The sequence below is a fragment of the Myodes glareolus genome, chromosome 10, assembly GCF_982192425.1.
Source record: "Myodes glareolus chromosome 10, mMyoGla1.1, whole genome shotgun sequence".
In the NCBI taxonomy this organism is placed as follows: domain Eukaryota; kingdom Metazoa; phylum Chordata; class Mammalia; order Rodentia; family Cricetidae; genus Myodes; species Myodes glareolus.
In genome coordinates this window covers 62,082,861-62,101,391 of record NC_142035.1, presented here as the reverse complement: position 1 = coordinate 62,101,391, position 18,531 = coordinate 62,082,861, and the positions used below count along the sequence as shown (strand labels likewise).

The following is an 18,531-nucleotide window of genomic DNA, read 5'->3' as shown; positions in this document are numbered from 1 at the left end:
TCCCAGAACCCATCTGTAACTTCCACTTCAGGGAATCTGACGCCCTCTTCTGGCCATCGCAGTCACAGACACACACATGGTACACAGACATACATGTGGACAAAGCACCTATACACATGACTACGTCTAAAATTATTAATAATTTTAAAACAAGCTCTATGAGATTATTGAATAATTAATGACACATTTTGAGAAACAGAGCTATTGCTATGAGGTAAAATCCATGATAAACTTTTTTAGTTAGTTACTGTTGCTATAACAGCAATGGCTCAGTAAATTTCATTTTAAAAGAAATGCACAGCTTTTTTGTCAGCTGAAACTCGATGTATTGGGTGTTAAACTGTATTGCACTGAATTTTGACTTGTAAATAATTAAAAGGGAAAATAAACAGTCTGGATCAAATGAGAGTGTTATCCTCCCCCATATACATATGTATGTATATGTATGTGTATATATATACATATAGAGAGAGAGAGAAAGAGAGAGAATTAGTGTGTGTGTGTGTGTGTGTATGTGTGTGTGTGTGTATACAGAAAGAGAGTCTATACCACTGTCTCTTTCCAGTAGTTCAAATATATGCTTTTCTGAGTACTAGAAATGTATTCTGAAGGGAAATTCGAAGAGATTTTATAAATAAACCTAGAATCTATGTGATAATTGTAACTACAAATACAAAAATACACAAGGGTTACAATGTATTTGAGGAACCGTTTTCTAAAATGATTGCCCTCGCCCCTTCCCCAGCAATGAGCCTCCAAGCCAGACTTACTCATTAGAGCATCCAGCACACATTTAGCGACCTTCAAAGAAAGGACAAGCAAGGTGAGCAGACAAGATAGCTTTTCCATTCCCCTCCGGCCTCACCAAGCAGCTGGAGGCGCCCCGCAGCTTCCACCGAGGGCCCAGGTGCACCTACCTGGCCAGCCCCCACAGCAAATGGGCAGAGGCCCAGCGAATCCAGCGGGGCTCCAGTCTGCAATCAGGGCAAGCGTTTCCCAACAGTTACTCACAAAAGGCAGAGGCAGTTCTGACAGCAGGGAGTAGCCGAGAAATGAATCTCGGCCAGTCTTCCCACTGGAGGTGGTGTGGGGGCGGCGGGGGGGGGGGGGAGACATAGAAACTTTACCACGGAGAACAGCTGCTCCAAACGCTGCACTGGGTGTTAATCAAGCCATCTGTGATCTGCAGGAAGAGTCTTGTATCAAAAAGAATCTTAACTTGCCCCCAAGGCCTTGTTTTCACCTTGATTTAATGATTCTCATTGGTAGCAATCTGCTGTCCTCTTCCGTGCAGGGTCCCAAGCGCAGTTTCTGCGGCTTCTCCAACTAGCTGGGGTAGCCCCTCAAGGAGAAAGGCTCCCCTAGCAGGAGACACGGCTTTATTTTTATCCCAGTTAGAGTCCCTGTCCACTCCGTTAACAGCTGCAATAACCTTGGTCCCGGGCATCTCCTGGTGAAGCTAGAGCCAGCTGGGGTTAATGAACTCTCCCGACCATCAATTCCTGGGAGAGGCCATTGGCCTGAACTGTTACTTAATTACTCTTCTGTGTACAGCTTCATAAAGCAATGAGAAGCCTTCTTTCAGGAGATGGTAATGGGGGTCATCGGAGGCCATTAATTTTACAAATAGTTTGCTAGAAACTTCAGTATGTTAAGAAGTTGGCCTGGCTCACAAATCACCTCAATGTGGTCTCCTCTGAGGAGAGACCTGAACCCCGACAGGTTTCTGTGGCCTGGCACCCTAGAAGTTATCAGCTGTTGCCATGCCTAAGTCCTGAGACCCCCAAGAAGAACACCACAGAGCCACACTCTTGCGAATGCAAAAACAAGATCTCATTTATTATATATGGGCTAACACGGGTCCCCTGCCTCACAGTCTGACATGGCAGATGGAGGGAGGAGGACCCTGTCTACTACTGTAAGGGGTTTTTAAGGACAAAAACCACCAAGCAGTCAGTCACAAGATTACAGTTTCAAAGTACAAAGTTGCTTATCCTATATCACAATTGGCCAAAGGTTAGGTAAAGCTTAGCTGTTATTCTCTGATAGGCTGTCTTGCCTAGCAGAGGTTTGTTCTCCCATAGTAACTGTCCCCTGGTCACTTCCTTGGGACATCTGCTGGTCTTTTGCTAACCACAGGGGCTGTCTGGAAACTTATCTGATTGGTCCATTGTCACTCCATCGACAAGGGAAGTTAGGTGGTCAACATCTTTTGTGTAACCACGGGTGGGGGTATGAATAGCAGTCAGGAGTTTTGTGTATCTAGAGTTTTTCCATTAACTAATACTTCCCCTCGGGGCTCCTGGCTTTTCTTGGGGGTTGGAGTGAAGTTCGAAGTCCCAAAGGATCCCAGCACAAAAATGGAATCTTTTTCGGCCTCAGTTTTTCTAGTCTCACACAGTAAGAGCTGATGTGTGCTCTCTCTCTCTCTCTGTCTGTCTCTCTCTCTCTCTTTCTCTCTCTCTCTCTCTCTCTCTCTCTCTCTCACACACACACACACACACACACACGTGTTCTGGTATAGAGAATGAGTATTTTTTATTTTCTGTGAATGATTTTTCCCTTAAAGCTCGCAAAAGAAGACATTGTGGGACTAATCCAAGACAATCACGGCCATTGTCAACGAACGTTAAAACCTCTTGTAATTTCGGTCTTATGGGTGGGGCTCTTAATCTTTGAAACTCTAACTGTAGCAAGCCTGCATGGACCAATGAGCCTCTGCAGTCAAAACTGGGCCTTGGTGTCCCTTGCTGGTATTGCTAGACCTGCTGGACTCTGCAGTTATCTCAGCACACCCCAAGTTCTCCTCCTGTCCATCAAACCTCTTCTCACACAACACACTGCTTTCAAACATGAGGAGACTCCATGGCGCTCTCTGCACCACCCAATTTAAAATTCTCCCTTTGCCACACACTCGATGTCTTCCCTCATTCCCTTCACCTGTTCATGTTTTCCCTGTGAGGGCCTGTGGGGGCAGCCATGATCATCTAAGTCTGGGCAGGTCACCCAAAGGAAGTTCTTTACTTCCAAGCATTATCACCTGGGACTCTGGCCATCGATAAATTTAAATAAGAGGCCTGAGTCTCAGTAGTATACTCTGAAGCAATACCTGGTAGCAGGAAAACACCACAAACTGAGATTACCCGACTCCCACCCAAGAGCAGACCATCCAAAGGAAATGCCTGACATTCCAACTGCTGTAGATAGGATCACCTGCCAGCGCACTTCACCAGGACATCCCTAGACAAATGTCAGCCAATCAGGGTCCTGAACCTGAGAGACCCCTCACCCCCACCTTAACCAATTCTAATTGAGCTCGGGGCTCTCCAGATATTCCAATACACTGCACATGCTGAGAGACCGAGTTTGCAAACTTGATTAAAATAAAGGCTCTTTGCTTTTACATATGGGACTCGGTCTCCTTTGTTGGCTTTTGTGGGGACCCACAGATTTGGGCATAACATTTCCACTCTTTCTTCATATGAAACAAAATCAATGTAACCCCCCCTACACACACACACACACACACCTCAGCATGTCAACTCTGTGCTTTGAATTGTCCCGTTCCCTCTTGAAGACACTGGCACTTTTACTCTTCGATACCCATAGGACAAATGGGTCATCAGTTGGTCATATGACAGCATCACTGTGGCCACAAGACCAAATTTCCCACCTTCTTCCCACTTGGGGAGGAAGCAAGTCCTATTTATCAGAGAGACATGATTAGGAAGGCTATCTCTTTATACTTTCTAGAAACAGAGTTCCCTGAAGATTGTCCCTGCTTAGGGCAGACTTAGCCACAGAGCCCACACATCTACAGAGGTTCTGACTTCTTAAAGATTATCAGGAGCCTGTTATCAGCACCACTGTGACATGGTGCCCTGACCATCCTATGCCAATTATGGAGTCATAACCCCACGGAAGGTTGTGAAATTCTGGTTCCACTGGGAAGAGATGAGAGTCTTCCAGAAGCTAATTGACTAGGGCAGGATCAGGAAGCCACAGCACATCAATAGAAGGGAGGTAAAGTTTGGGGAAGCCACTAGAGGGCAGAGAGGGAGTTGCCTTCCCCTTCCTTTTCTGATCCCTGACTGGCATTGGCACACTTCCCACGGAGTTTGCAGTGGCCAGGGGCTAGAGAACAGCCATAGCTTTCCAGGGCAGCCATTCCCCTACATCTGTACCCTAAGACCTTTCAGAAAGCTGCAGTTCAGAAAGAAAGAAGACTTGAGAAAAACGTATCACCTCTGTTTCTTCCTAGTACTTTGTCTAGGTTTCCAACTCGAGTCATTATGGCAAACAGCCTCTAGGCGTGTTTGCTTGTGAGACAGCCTATGGAATTTTCCAGTGGATCTCTGCACCCTCACTTCCTGATGCAGAGTCAGAGGAGGAGCAGAAAAAGCTGAGGGTTTTGTCATATCCAGCCCAGGGGCTCTGAAGGGAGAGAACCAGTTCATTGGCTTTCTATTTGGCAGATTAATGGGCCCGTTTCTGTAGTACATAACCACATCTCTGCTAACATTTCAGGCGTCTACAATGGAAGAACAGAAGGAAAATCAGCTAGATTATGAGTAAGTAACAGAGACTACAAAGGCTGCATCCAGGGCACCAGGTGTGAGGCAGGGCACTGGCCATACCTTCTCTAATCTTCCAGCCACCTCTCCCTCCTCCTCCCTCAACCCATCTCCCAAGCATTCCACTCCTACAGGGAGTGCTAACCACTATAAATTCCCCACCCGAGCCATGATATTTTCCAATGTCGTGCTTCATGTTTCTCAAAACAAAACCCTTGGGCCATACCACCCTATTCCCAATTAAGAACTCCAAAGACAAGTCAATGAAATCTTTTCCAGGCTACTAAAAGCTTAATGTGAGCCTCCCTTGACTTCGATACTCTTCCTAAAGTTATCATTTCATTCAGTTTTTTTTTTTCAAAACAGACGTCTGTGCTCTTGAATGACATTCCTGGAATATAAGCATGTAGTCACTGAAACGGCCCTCATAGGAGAATCTCAAACATTATAATCAGAAATCAAAGAGAAGGGGAACCATGGGTGGCACGAGTGAAGCCCTGTTATGGTAGTAGAAACTTCTGTCTCTGAATAAAGCAGACTCACTCAGAAGTGATGCAGCAGGTGCCTAGATAAAAATAGTCAATAAAAGTGAATTGCATAAGCATGTTTCAAGAACAATTCAGGAAAAGGTTGCCATGGGAAACAGTTCTCTCCAGCACAAGGCTATTTAAGGAAGTGAAGTTTCTCTTGAAATCAGAATGGAGGTGCATCTCAAGATGGCCCTCGGTTGGGCTGAGAATTACTGAGACAGTTTAGGGTGTGATTAAGATGTGTGCGTGCCCAAGAATGAAAAGAGAAAACATGCTCCCAGGAGGAACACAGCGGATGAATTACCTATCTTCTAGAGAGCCCCCTTAACCTGGTGAGTTTTTGCTCTTGAGACAACCAACCCTTGTTCATTTGGGGGGCTTTGCCTATAGGTCAGAAAAGATGGAAATCTTAAGATTGGCCCAATCCAAGAAGAACATTATCAGTTTGAACATGGACCTCGAAAGGGATATGCAGAGAATCGATGAAGCCAACCAGGAACTTCTCCTCAAAATACAAGAAAAAGAAAATGAAATCCAGAGGTGAGTCTATAAAGTTTCATGATGGGAGGTCTCAACCTGAAAGAAGGGGGGTGGTGACAGGAGGAGGAAAAAAATCCTCAACTTCTCTACTTCCTGTAGAGAACTCTATCCCATGTAGCAAATAATTATCCTTCACTCCGTGACGGTTCCCCCAGCTAGGACATTCAGACACAGCAAGCTTAAAAATGTGCTTACTTAAAAAACTAGGCAGAGCTTTCCTTGAGTTGAAGAACACAGGAGTCTTTGGCCTGGTATAAGGTGGTTCTTTTTCTATGACTTGGAAATGGCCTGAATCTGCAGACCTGGGAAAGAAGTGTTTCCAACCTGAGATGCACATGCAGTCATCAACCCCTGGGTTTACCACTTCTGAACCTGTCCATCACGATTCCTTCCGGTTTACCGTTGCATCATCCAGGCTGGAGAGTGAGATCACCCAGACCAGAGACCCTGCCGAAGATGAGGACTGGGAGAAGGAAAACTACGCCGTGATGGAAAGAGAAAGGGTTCTGCAGGAGCTGGAGGAAGAAACAGCCAGACTTGTGAGCATGACACTGGAGAAAGGGAGGCCATGACGTCATCCTGGCCATATGTGCACGTTAGAGCACAGCCCCCTTCAGCTAAGCTAGTCTTTTTACATCCTAACTTGATGAGGTCTTTAATCCCACATAGCTGAAATATCATTTCAACATAAAGTCAATATAAGCATAAAATTAGCATATTTTCCTCCTTTTGTCCATGTTTTTTAGATTATAATTACAGCATTTCCCTCTTCCCCTTCCTCCCTTCCAGCCCTCACATATATTCCACTATGCACTCTTTTCATTAATTGTTGTCACATATATATGTGTGTGGATATTACTAAATACATAAATATAACCTGCTCAGTCCGGATCTCGTTACTTGGATGCATTTTTTCAAGGCTGACCATTTGGTATGGGATGACTAATCAGGGTGCTCTTTTCTGGGTGAAACAGTTTCTCTCCAGCACTTTTTAGCAGACACTTTTTAGGGTCGAGGGCCTCATTGGCATTTGTGTGTCTCTTGGTGTCATCCCCCTTCAAGTCATGTTTAGATATCCATGTTGTTGAGTTGTTATGTATGTAGCTTCTGACATTTCTAAAAGACACAGCCACACATCCTTGTTCTTCTGGCTATAACAATTTTTGCTCCTCCTTCTTGACAAGATCCCCGAGACTTAGGTACAGGAATTGTATTAAAGATATATCAGATGGGACTAGGTTCAAACTTCTACATTTTGGTGGATTCTTGTTGTTGTTGTTTTGTAATACCCTCTGTTTGTTTCATAGAGAAGCTGCCTTGATTTAGGGCAAGGACTACACTTGTCTGTGGGTAGAAAGACAAACATTTAGAAGATGATCGTGCTGGTTTAGCAAAGGGGTGCTCAACTCTCCTCCAAGATCCATGCCTTCACTAGCCCTGGGTATCCGGTTAGGTTTCTGTACTTGGCATGATTTCCCCTTTGCTGAGCAAGTCTTGAGGCCAATTAGAGAGCTGTTGGTTACCCCAAGGTGTAAGTGTCACGACTGCACCTTTGGAGCCATCATGCCATGCTGATTGGTGTTGTGATTTGCAGGAGGCACAGATGGATAGACTGTTGGTTGCGTCCCTCATTTGGAAGCTTCCATGGAGCCTTCTGGTACCAAGAAACCTAGTCCTCAGGGAGGAGGCTTTTAAGCTAATCTTTTTGCATAGAAAAAGATTATGCCCGTGCATGGGAGGGAATTGGGGAGAGTAAGGTTTCTTGGGTAATATTTAGTGCTGGTACCATAAATATCTATATCCCTTGTATGCGGCTGATTATTTCACCTGTGATTTGATTTCAAGATCTACTTACAACTTACTTTGCTCAGATTAGCCCAAACTTGTGCAAGGAAACACTGCCTGGTGAGACGGGAATACCAACTGAATAGCAGTAGACAATGTTACTGTGATTCAGACTTACACTCTGGTCCTTTCTCTCTCCAGGAGAGGAAGAATGAGGCTCTGGTCCACAGCATCTCGGAACTTCAGAGGAAGGTAGGATGGGGCTCTATGGTCCTCAGTGCCTCCACAGCATCGTTATTCCCAAAGAGGCAAGATAAGGAAAGTGTCAAAAAGGCTTCAGCTTGGCATGGATCCCACTCTCTGACCCACTCTCCTGCCTGAGCTTAAGGCTCGTGTCAAAAAGCCATGGATATTTTCGTAAATGTGGGGTGGAAGGCACAGTGGATGAGGTGGTGAATGACCTCACCAGTTCTCCTTTCTATCACAAGACAATAGACTCTAACAGATACTCAGTTGAAGTGCTTAGCCAGAACCTTAACAAGAAGTTAATTGTACCTTCAACCGAGACTGTGGATCACACACAACTACCCTTAATCCCCAAAGATTTCCTCTTCCGCCCTCTTCATATTACAGAGAACTGATACCCACTCTGAGCCACCCTGAAACCCTGTGTAGCCCAACTTGAATTGGGGTTAGAAAGAAGTATTTGCTTGCCCTGACTAGGTCACATGACAAGAGTACACACGTAGAATAAAGCTAGCTACAGAAGACATCAAGGATCTTCCAAAGATCATATCCTTGAAGTTTTCACATAGCCCTGACTCTTACCCCATACACACCAGAGGATACCTTTCCTCTCGGATTATTTTTATGAATATCAGTTGTTGCGTTTATGTCCATATTTGAAATGTGTTTTTTTTTTATTTGAAACTGTAGCTTGCATGGAAATCACAAAAGATAGTCAAGTGTGAACAAGATGATCCGAAAATAACCCAAGAAGAGTCCAAGGTAAGTGCCAAGGCAACCGAGAGTGGGTGTGGACCGCATGGCCCGGAAAACATCTGGCCAGTTGGACACAATCATCGCAGGCGCTGCAAATTCTCTGCGCTTTGGCCTGTATCCGACTTGACATAACCAGAGCCACTGAGGTCTTCGTCTCTTTCCTTAGTCTTTCTCAAGAGTTTCTCTCTGCAGCAGATTCTATTCTGTCTTCTGTCTGGAAGAATGGAGCCTATATGAGTTCAAACTATTGAGGGAGTGAAGTCCCCCATCTAAACGCTGGCTCTGGTACTTAATCTAAGCATGTGGTTAGGCTGTTTCATCACTCTCTCGCAGTCTTGGCTTGAGGGACGGATGAGAGGGTGCATATGGAAGATTCTTTCCTCCTTGTGCTCTCTGAATGCTCACAGAGTTATCTAGCAATTCTGAAGTTGTTGCTTAGAAGTCTGCCTGAGGTTACACATAGAGGCAGACCTGGGATCAGTAATTGTCATCTGAAAGTCAATCCATTAAATAATTTAGACCCTAAATTATTTATTGATCTAATTTTATAAACACATCATGAATGTGAAGCATTTCTCTAATTATGTTCCAGATCTAAGGACCCAAAACCAACCACAAGCTGTCTAATCAAAAGTACAAGAGTGGAGACTTTTTTTTTTTTAACTGAGAAAGCAGATAAATTTCTGACATTTTTTTTCCAGAATCACATCTTTGTCCTAATTCAACTTCTCTATACATTCAAAACCCCACACTATTTGAAGCCTCGGAAGAAATGGAGATGCTGAAGATGACAAACAGAGAAGAAGGATATAGAATTCATACCCCATCTTCTGCTGACCAGTTTAGTACTAGAGGTCACTGGGGGCCACACACACAGGCAGTCCAAAGCCAGCAAGCAAACCTACTTGACTGTGCTCATGTAGAAAACATGTAGGAAGAAGGAAATGGTGGGTCTGAGGCTGCATCGAGAAGAAGTTGGATATAAGACCAGAAAGGGGAACAAAAGACCTGACCGTGCTTGCTGTGTGAGCAGTCTAGAGATCAGTATTCTCCAGAGATCCTTCCTTTTGCAGAACAAGTTTTGCTGGAGGTAACCCAGCCATAACCAATAGGAAACACATGGGGTATGGCAATGGTGGCTGTCAGCATCTCAGCCTTTGTAAGAACTACCACCACCCTTTGTGATAGAAGGTCACTAGGCCTAGGAGCCGTCTGTTCCATAGCATTCTGGTTTAATTATTGCGTGATGCATAGCATCTCTTTTTGCTTCTTTTCTCCTGGCTTGGTATGACTCTGGCCAGCCGCTGAAAGAAGTATCTGCTCCCCAACCTTATCATGCACACCCCTGGCCTGAAAGAATAGCTCTCGGGGCGTCTGGATGACTGGCCTTGGTGTCGTTAGCTGCAAGGAGAAGTAACTGTGCAGAGTGCAGCTGTCAGATCACAGCATCTGGACGGAAGAAGGAAAATAAAGCCGAGTATAGAAGTGTGGTGATTCTGCTCTGCCTCCAACACATACCCCAAATGCAAGCCCTCCTCTCCCTCTGTTATCCTGTTACACCCGGCTTCTAAAGTCACCAGGACACGGGCAGCTAAAATCGCCTCCATCGCCATTCTCCTGGCTTCTCATTTTACTCCTAAACCAACCATTTTCAGTACCCGGAGAAAACTGGTTTTTTTCAAATAACAAATTGACTTTGTTCCCCGCCCCCTCCCCAGATTCACGCTGCAATCAGAATAAACATCCAAACTCCATCTACGAGCCCCAGGGTCCTATAATACAACCTAGACAACCCCTTCGGGATTCTATGGAAATGTTTCTCAACCTTCCTCATCCTCTGACAACCGAATACAGTTCCTCATGCTGTGGTGACCTTAACCACTGAATCATGTTGTTGCTGTTTCACAACTGTATTATTGTGGATCATATCATAAATACCTGATACACAGATGGGTATAGGTAACCCCAGGAAAGGGTCATTCGACACCCCCAAAGAGTCACAAGGAGCTCTATAAGTCCATCTAGAAGCTATGCGGACCCATAATCCAGGCCTTAGCTGCCTTTCCTACCTGTTCTACCTACCGTACACATCCACCTGCTCACGATCACCAAATGTGCACGTACTTCCTGACCTTAGCCTTCGCAATAACTTCCCCATAAAACACATTTCTCCCCACTATCTGTCAGGCTAGGTTTTATTATGGAGGCCTCCACTCAAGCATCATCTCACCACAGAGGCCTTTCCCGCCACCTCTCTCTCACATCACCCTCCCACACCTCCAACACACCGCTGCTCACGTTCTGGTTTTAGTGCCTTTGCTTACACAGACCATTATAGTAATGACGTTTTTGTTATGTCCCCAACTATAATGAAAGTTCCTCATGGAGATAAAGGGCTTACCAATCTTTGTTCTCCATAGAGAAAGTGAGTGAGTGAGTGTGTGTGTGTGTGTGTGTGTGTGTGTGTGTTAGTTTATTAAATGGCCAATATAAAAGAGTGTTCTTCAAATAGTTAAGGAGATAAAACAGGGAAGAAAGTATAGTGATACTTTATTTGTATTTTAATAAATAAAGCTGAAGATTGGAGTTCAAAACTAGCCACACTAGTCAGTCATACAGGCCAGGCAGTGGTGGCCACACCTTTAATCCCAGCAGCCACACTAGTTAGCCAGAGAGGGTGGGTGGTGGTGGTGCATGCCTTTAATCCCAGCACTAGGAAGGAAAATAAGGCAGATGAGACAGGAACTGGCTCTCTTTTCTGTCTAAAGATTTCAAAAGTAAGAGCTCTCTAACGGCTTGGTTACTTTGCTTTTCTGATCTTCAGCTTGAACCCCAATATCTGTCTCTGGGTTTTTATTATTCATACTTCAGAAAGAATATAGTGAGGGATAAAATACTGAGCAAAAGTCCTGGACCAAATACTGAGCAAAAGTCCTGGACCAAACTAACTGCAGAGCTAATTTCAGGACAGCCAGGCCTACACAGAAAAATGCTGTCTCCAAAAGAAAGGGGAAGGAGGCAAGTTCTTCAGGACTCATAATTTCTGAGAAAATCTGTTTTAAAACTATATAATTCAAAAGCAAAATGAAAAGATGAAGGCTCCACGCAGAGAATTCTGCTCTGGATGCTGTAAGGCCCCCATCAATGGTGAACTGATTCGTCAAGAGCCAGCAGACCATCGCAGGGACGCTGTGCCTGCCTTGTGCATTTTCACCTGCAAAGGCTTTTCATCCTTTTCGTCCAACAGGCTAAGTTACAACAGTTGGAATCTTCCTGTGAAGACCAAGAAAAGGAACTTGGCAAGGTAAGAGCAGGACTTCAAAGTTCTTCCCAAGAAGGAGAAACATAACACGCACATACCAGCAACCTAGTTTATCCCTCAAAAGACTGATGATTCATCAGCTTCCAGACTCAGGACCAGAATGGTTCTAAAGAGTGATTTGTTTGTTTGTTTTTAAGAAGATAAACCCAATCCTCTGCTTTCTTCAATTGAACATTTTTACAGAACATACCCCAACACCTGTGTCTAACACATACTTGTATATACTACTTTTCCAAATTTCCTGAAATAATGCCCTTTTGGACTATAAAATATGATTTATTTTGCTCAAAAATGAAATGAATTAGTACATACAGCAAAAGTTTACATTGTGGGTCTAGAAATGGGGTTGGGGGAGATAGGTACTTCTGCTCTCACTGCAGTAAACTGAGAAAACTTTAAGATTCCACTCTGGTTTCCAGATAATGGAAGACTATAAGTTTGTGTCTCAGCTCTGCGAAGATCAAGCTCTCTGCATAAAGGTACAGCTTCTCATGCAAGGGACAGCAAAGGGATTGTTCAGGGGCAGGATGAAATGGAGCCAGGCTGCCCAAGGAATAATTACCTAGAAAAAAAAATATCTCAATATGGTACTAGGGAGAACCTGTATGGTCATCAATCCCTGGCACATATCACCCTACTGCTCCTTGATTCTTGGTAACTGCTGATACGCCATCTCAGTGTCTGTGTTCTTAAATTAATAACAAGCGTGTCTCCTTGTCTCACCCCAGTTACTCTTGGGAACCTATCCACCACTGAGGAGTAAGGGGAGAGAAGGTCGGTGGGTTGAGCAGCTGTGGGAATACTAAATATTCATTGTATAGTCTGGTGAAAAGTGCTTGTATGTTTAGAAAAATCGTTAAGTGCCCAAATAGTAACTGTGATTCCCTTTGATTCTCTTTAAAGAAGTACCAGGAAGCATTGAAGAGAATAGAAGAGGAGCTAGAGACTGGATTCCTTGAAAGAGAAGTGTGAGCATTGATGGTGGGGCATGCTGGTTTGGTGGTAACCCCTTCTCAGCTGAGTCGGAGTCAACTCTGCCCAGATCCCCTCTAGAACGGGAGGAGCCCCTCCTTTTGTGCTCTCATCAGAATCACAGTCTTACAAGACTACAGAAACACACCTTCATAACTTTATCCCATGGTTACATTATCATTTGGGTTAATATTAAGAACATAAGCACACATGATAGAGTCATGGGTTACACCCCTGGAGACACTGATGAGATGTGTTCTAAAACGTAGAACTCTACTGAGCGCTGAACACAAAAAATGAGAAAGAACAAGGCTCTTGCTCTCCTTCTCAGGGGTACAGAGCACAGAACCAAAGCAATGAGCCTTGCCTCCATCACTTCACCCTCTTTGGGAGCTAGTCTTAATGAATATACATTTCTGTTTATTAAATTTCTGGAGAGACTTTGACTCAACAACAGGAAGCCAAAACTGCTTAATCCTCTAAGTCAGCCACTTACAAATAGCAGGATTTCCTTCCGGAAGCCAGGTCCTAGGACGTGGAGGTTCTTGATCCTGAACACCCTCTGGTCTTTCTAGATGCTTGTTGGACATTAGACTGGGACTTCATTGTTAAGCTGAGGTTCTGGAAGAGAGTTTCCTGGTAGATATTTCTGTGCCTCCTATTGGAGGCCTCTATCACCACTGACTGACTGACTTCTGAGTACTTGGAAATGGATAATGTGTTCAAGGAACTGATTTTCTGTTTAAATTCATTTAAACAACTGTAGGTAATGACTACACTATGGGATAAGGCATCTTTTAAATAACCGTCCTCTATGTTGTGAATATTTGAATGCTTTGCTCAATCTCTTTTGTGGTTTCTTTTCTTCCTAGATCAAAAGTACTAAGCATGGATTCTGAGAGAGAAAAGACTAACCGCCTAGCTACTAAGGTAAGAATTCCACTCCTTCTGCTCAGTGCCTTCGCCTACCAAGGGAGTTTCTAGGAACTGTGAGTCATCACATGGATGCCCAGTTTTCTCGCTGCCCTTCGTAAATGTTACCCACCCTCAACCAAGATGCAAAGGAGCAATTGTCTATTCCCGTTTTACCCACTCAAAAGATCGAGTCTCAAAAGCTAACCTAAGATGGAAGAGTTCCGTTTGAAATCTGGAAGAAACATTAATGGAACATGAATTATTGTATAGAGGAGGCAGACACAGCACACACCTTTTCTCTCCTATAAGCACAAAATGCTCTTCTGTTCCTCCCGGCACAGTCTCGAATCTTCCACAACACAGGGCACCAGGTGTCTAACAGCATGTAGCTGAAGTAGTTCTGCAAGTTAAGACACAGAAGGTCAGACTTGTGTATGTCACACTTCGGTGTCTGCCCCTAGTTAGCATCATGATGTCACCAGCTCACGGGCCAAGATTGATCTGAAATCGCAGAGCTTTTTGGAAGGAGGTTACCAGTCCTTTTTGCCTTCTTGCTGTCTCACGCCAACAGTACTGAGTTACACTGGCCTTAAGGCCAAGGTTGACAATCAATGAAGTTTTCACATAGTCACGACAAAGGCTTTATTTGTTTGTTCATTTTAAGATTTATTTATTTTATGTATATGAGTGCTCTATCTACATGAACGCCTGCAGGCCAGAAGAGGGCATCAGATACCACTCTAGACGGTTGTGAACCACCAGGCGGGTGCTGGGTATTGAACTCAGTGCCATTTGTTTTGTTTTGTTTGTAATCTCAGAAACAAAAGGCCATCTCTTTCCATAAGAGAAACTATTACTATGGTCCTGGGATCCACCATACTCACAAGTCCTATACAATCTCAGAGGTCCATCAATGGTCTCTTTCCTAACAGCAATCAGAGAAAAATAGATTTGTCTTTCCAAAGCCCATATAATCCCATGAGGGGCCACTGGCCAGTGATGTTTAAATTCTTTCACGCAGGAGAGGCTGCCCGAAAGGCTGAGCACCTACCATGGCCCTCCCGGTCCCGCAGGCTACAGAATCCATTTCCAGTCTCTAATTCCAGTTCTATTGGCTTCAAAATGTGGGCAGAACTTCTCTGACTCTTGATAGCAAAGAGACTTTATAAAGGCAATAAAAGAGCTGAGAAAATATTTTGTAAGAGAGATATCAAAGAAATCCAGCCAGGCAAGAGGTGGCGCACACCTTTAATCTCAGCACTTAGGAGGCAGAAGCAGGTGGATCTCTGTGAGTTTGAGGCCAGCCTGGTCTACAGAGGAAGTTCCAGGACAGCTAGGGCAGAGAAACCTTGTCTCAAAAAAGAAAAATAAAAGAAAATAGAATAAAAATATCTAAATGAAAGAAAAGAAAGAAATCCAGAAAGCCTCATTTTGAGATTACTCTTTTTGAAACTTCTCTCTTAGGACATGTCTGTTTGACTCCCATGGGCTATAAATTCCCCTTGGCTAAGTAGAAGGCAAATGAGCAATTTAAAGAGCTAGAAACGTGGACTCCGAGGGCCCAGTTTGTAGGTCATTTAACAGCTATGCTAGGTCCTCATTAATAATTATCTTTCTCGAGTTTATCTCAGTCTCGTGTGTGTGTGTGTGTGTGTGTGTGTGTGTGTGTGTAAAAACCAAGGCTGAAAAGATGGCTCAGCTGTTAAGAGCACTTTCTCTCCTTGCAGAGGCCCCAAGTTCAGTTCTCAGCCCCACCCAAGTCATTCAGTTCACAACTCTCTGAAAGACCAAGCTCTAGGGCTGGGACACATCTTCTGGCCTCCATGAACAACCAAACCTACACACACACAGACAGACAGACAGACAGAAGTTTAAAAAGAAACAAAATAAATCTTTACTTTCATCTTTGAAAATTACATGTGTTTGTGTGTATATCAAAAATTTGTAAGATTTATGTAAATAAAACATTCAACTGCTGGTCACGAATGCTATCTGGCAACTTCCAGAAACTGCTTATTTACTGTTGGTGTTTCTTCCAGGGTGGCTCCATCACCAAAAAGGCTTTGAGATTCGGTAAAAGGTAAGCCAGGCCTCTTCCAGCAGTAAACTTCCTGAAAAGCTGAGGTGCCAGGATCTATGCTGGCACAGAACAAAATATAAACCTGATACACACATGTATGCACACACACACACACATGCATGCACACACACATGCAAACACACACACATCAGCAATCTAGTGTCACTGGCTGTGTATCTCGGTTCTAACGCTATGAGACTTGTGACCCAAAGGCAACTGATAAACTCAGCTCTCCAGTGTCAGAAGTTAGCAGCTTGGCTGTGATGAGGACCAGAAGTCTTCACTCTCAATCAAGATGCAATAGCTCTCACATTTGCTCCCTGATCCCCTTTTGTGGTTTGAAGTAGCTTGTTGCACACAGTTTCCTGGTAGCTATAATAGACAGGAAGTGGGGGGACCGAACCCCTAGATGGAAGTGCACCACTGTCTAACAGCAGACCTACAAAACAGGAAACATCCAGGGAAAGAAACCCCTAATGGTATCCAGCAGAGAATACAATTTTTAAACTTTTTCAATGAACAGGGATTCCAGATTGAACACCTGAGTACATGTTAGTCCTGAGGGAAACACCGTGACAGCAAGGAACAATTAGTATTCAGTAAACCCCTCCACATTCAGGAAGAGGCCAAATTATGTCCCATATGATCTACTTAAGAAGACATAAAGAAACATATTCAAAGTGGTGTGAAATATGGTTTACAAAGTGTCTCATCAGGACAGTTAAAACTATTGGTACTTAAAAATTAACTCTGATTACCTGGGCAGTTTGCTTAAAGAGAACACACTTTCCTACCACATACATATCTCTGTGTCCCTAGCTAGGACATCCCTGAAACAATGAGCAGAGAGATCCCAGAACCCCAGGCTGCCCTCTAATCCATAACACCAAATCCAGCAGAATTCACTCTGATTGCTGCCATGTTTAATTCCTTAGCAGTGACCCATTAAGTCCCCCACACTGCAGTACATGCATGCAGTACATGCATGTTTAATTCCTTAGAAGTGGCCCATTAAGTCCCCCACACTGCAGTACATGCATGCAGTACATGCATGAAGTACATGCATGCAGTACAGCATGAAGTACATGCATGAAGTACATGCATGTTTAATTCCTTAGCAGTGGCCCATTAAGTCCCCCACACTGCAGTACATGCATGAAGTACATGCATGCAGTACATGCATGCAGTACAGTATGAAGTACATGCATGTTTAATTCCTTAGCAGTGACCCACTAAGTCCCCCACACTACAGTACATGCGTGAAGTACATGCATGCAGTACATGCATGTTTAATTCCTTAGCAGTGACCCATTAAATCCCCCACACTGCAGTACATGCATGAAGGGCTAAGAATGAGCTTGCAGATATTTAGCAAACCTGCAAGGACTTTGAATAGAAAAATGGGAGTACCTCTCTAGACTTCCTTTTGTTTTTCTGTTTAGTCTTTTGAAACAGGAGTTCACTATGCTGGTCTCCAATTCATAACCTTCCTGCCTCACCTCCCAAGTGCCGGGGCTACAAAGATATGCCATCACACTTAAACGTTGATTCCAGTTAAATAAATGGTTGACAGACAAGCTCCTATTAAAATTAAGAGTATTTGTTCTCTGATACCTGAGAACCAGAGTATGTTATAAAGGTGGGTGAGTGTAGATAATTACACACGATGGAATGGTGTCTACACCCACAATACATAAAGAGCTCCTGTAAGTCAACAAGCACAAACTACCTCCCTAAGAGGTAAATGGGCAAGAGGAAGGAAACACATGAGACCAAGCCACCTAGGAACTGCTGTTCATCTTCAGTGTTTATCATGGAAATGTGAATTGAGGCCAAATGAGTTCTTATTTTATAACTGTTTGACTGACAAAAATCTAAGCATCTGATAAAATTGTGTTGGCGGAGTTGTGAGCCCACAGACATACATACTTAGATGCAGCTAACTACTTTGGAAAATAATTGGAAAAAAAAAGCTAAGGGAACAAAATGAAGCCTCATGGTGATAGATGGCACAACGAAAATAAAATAAAATAGTGTGTGGAAAGAATAACTGAGCAGGCAAAGGGAATGTTGGGGAATGACGGCGGTGTGTGGAGATGTCAGAGGCTCTCAGGTCTGCGTTTCTATTCTGTTCTGGGTTTCCTAACCTCCAATTAACAGTTTCTGGGATTTCTCTTTCAGGGTTTTCCGCCCCCTCTTGTTTACCACACTGTTTTTCATCAGACTGCTGGGTTACCTGATCTTCCATTTAAGCTTTATAAACCCCGACCTCCTCATCAACGCGCTGCCCAAGATCCTGAGCAGGGACGTCTTGTGGAAGCTACGATGCTTCTTGTTCCCGTCCCTCACACTTGAGACAGGAGACATGTTACCGCACTGATCCCAAGTGTCCGTAGGCAGCAGAAGGCAAGAGGGACACAGACTCGGAGACGGGAGGCGGCAAAATTGTGGAGGGTAGAGGTATTCCTCAGGACTCCCCTTGGCGCTGGCCTCCTTGGTGATCATTTGTCTCCGTGTTACTTTTCCAAGATGAGCCTTGCCCAGTAAAGAACTCCTCTTTCTTTGAGTAATGAGTCTCTGGATGCGTGGATAAAAGAACGGACGGTACACCGTGCTGATAAACCTGGCGAATTTCGGAATTCTACAGATACTTGTAGACCCAATGAGCTGGGTGAATCTCCAAAATCTAATGACCAGAATCCCTGAAATGAAGAAGACCCACACACAATACATGACTCAAAGCTGATCTATCAGAATCAAAAGCAGTGTCAACTGACCTAGAGGGTGTGTCCATCATCAGGCTTGGCTGTG

General features: G+C 44.1%; 1 protein-coding gene across 3 annotated transcripts; it reads left to right on the top strand.

Moving 5' to 3' along the window:
- Nucleotides 1-3,929: 3,929 nt before the first annotated feature.
- Tmco5a (transmembrane and coiled-coil domains 5A) lies at nt 3,930-18,290 on the top strand. 3 transcript variants are annotated; one of them, XM_048460022.3, is made up of 12 exons: nt 3,930-4,023; nt 4,528-4,571; nt 5,495-5,644; nt 6,060-6,183; nt 7,631-7,681; nt 8,366-8,437; nt 11,679-11,735; nt 12,173-12,232; nt 12,657-12,721; nt 13,598-13,655; nt 15,680-15,720; nt 17,902-18,290. In XM_048460022.3, the coding sequence occupies exons 2-12, from the start codon at nt 4,537-4,539 to the stop codon at nt 18,098-18,100; spliced, it is 912 nt and encodes a 303-aa protein (XP_048315979.1). In that variant the 5' UTR covers nt 3,930-4,023; nt 4,528-4,536; the 3' UTR covers nt 18,101-18,290. The 3 variants fall into 3 exon arrangements, with proteins under 3 accessions (XP_048315979.1, XP_085552613.1, XP_048315982.1); XM_085696487.2 differs by having other exon boundaries at nt 3,956-4,020; nt 4,529-4,571; XM_048460025.3 differs by having other exon boundaries at nt 3,992-4,023; nt 4,528-4,612.
- Nucleotides 18,291-18,531: the final 241 nt, after the last annotated feature.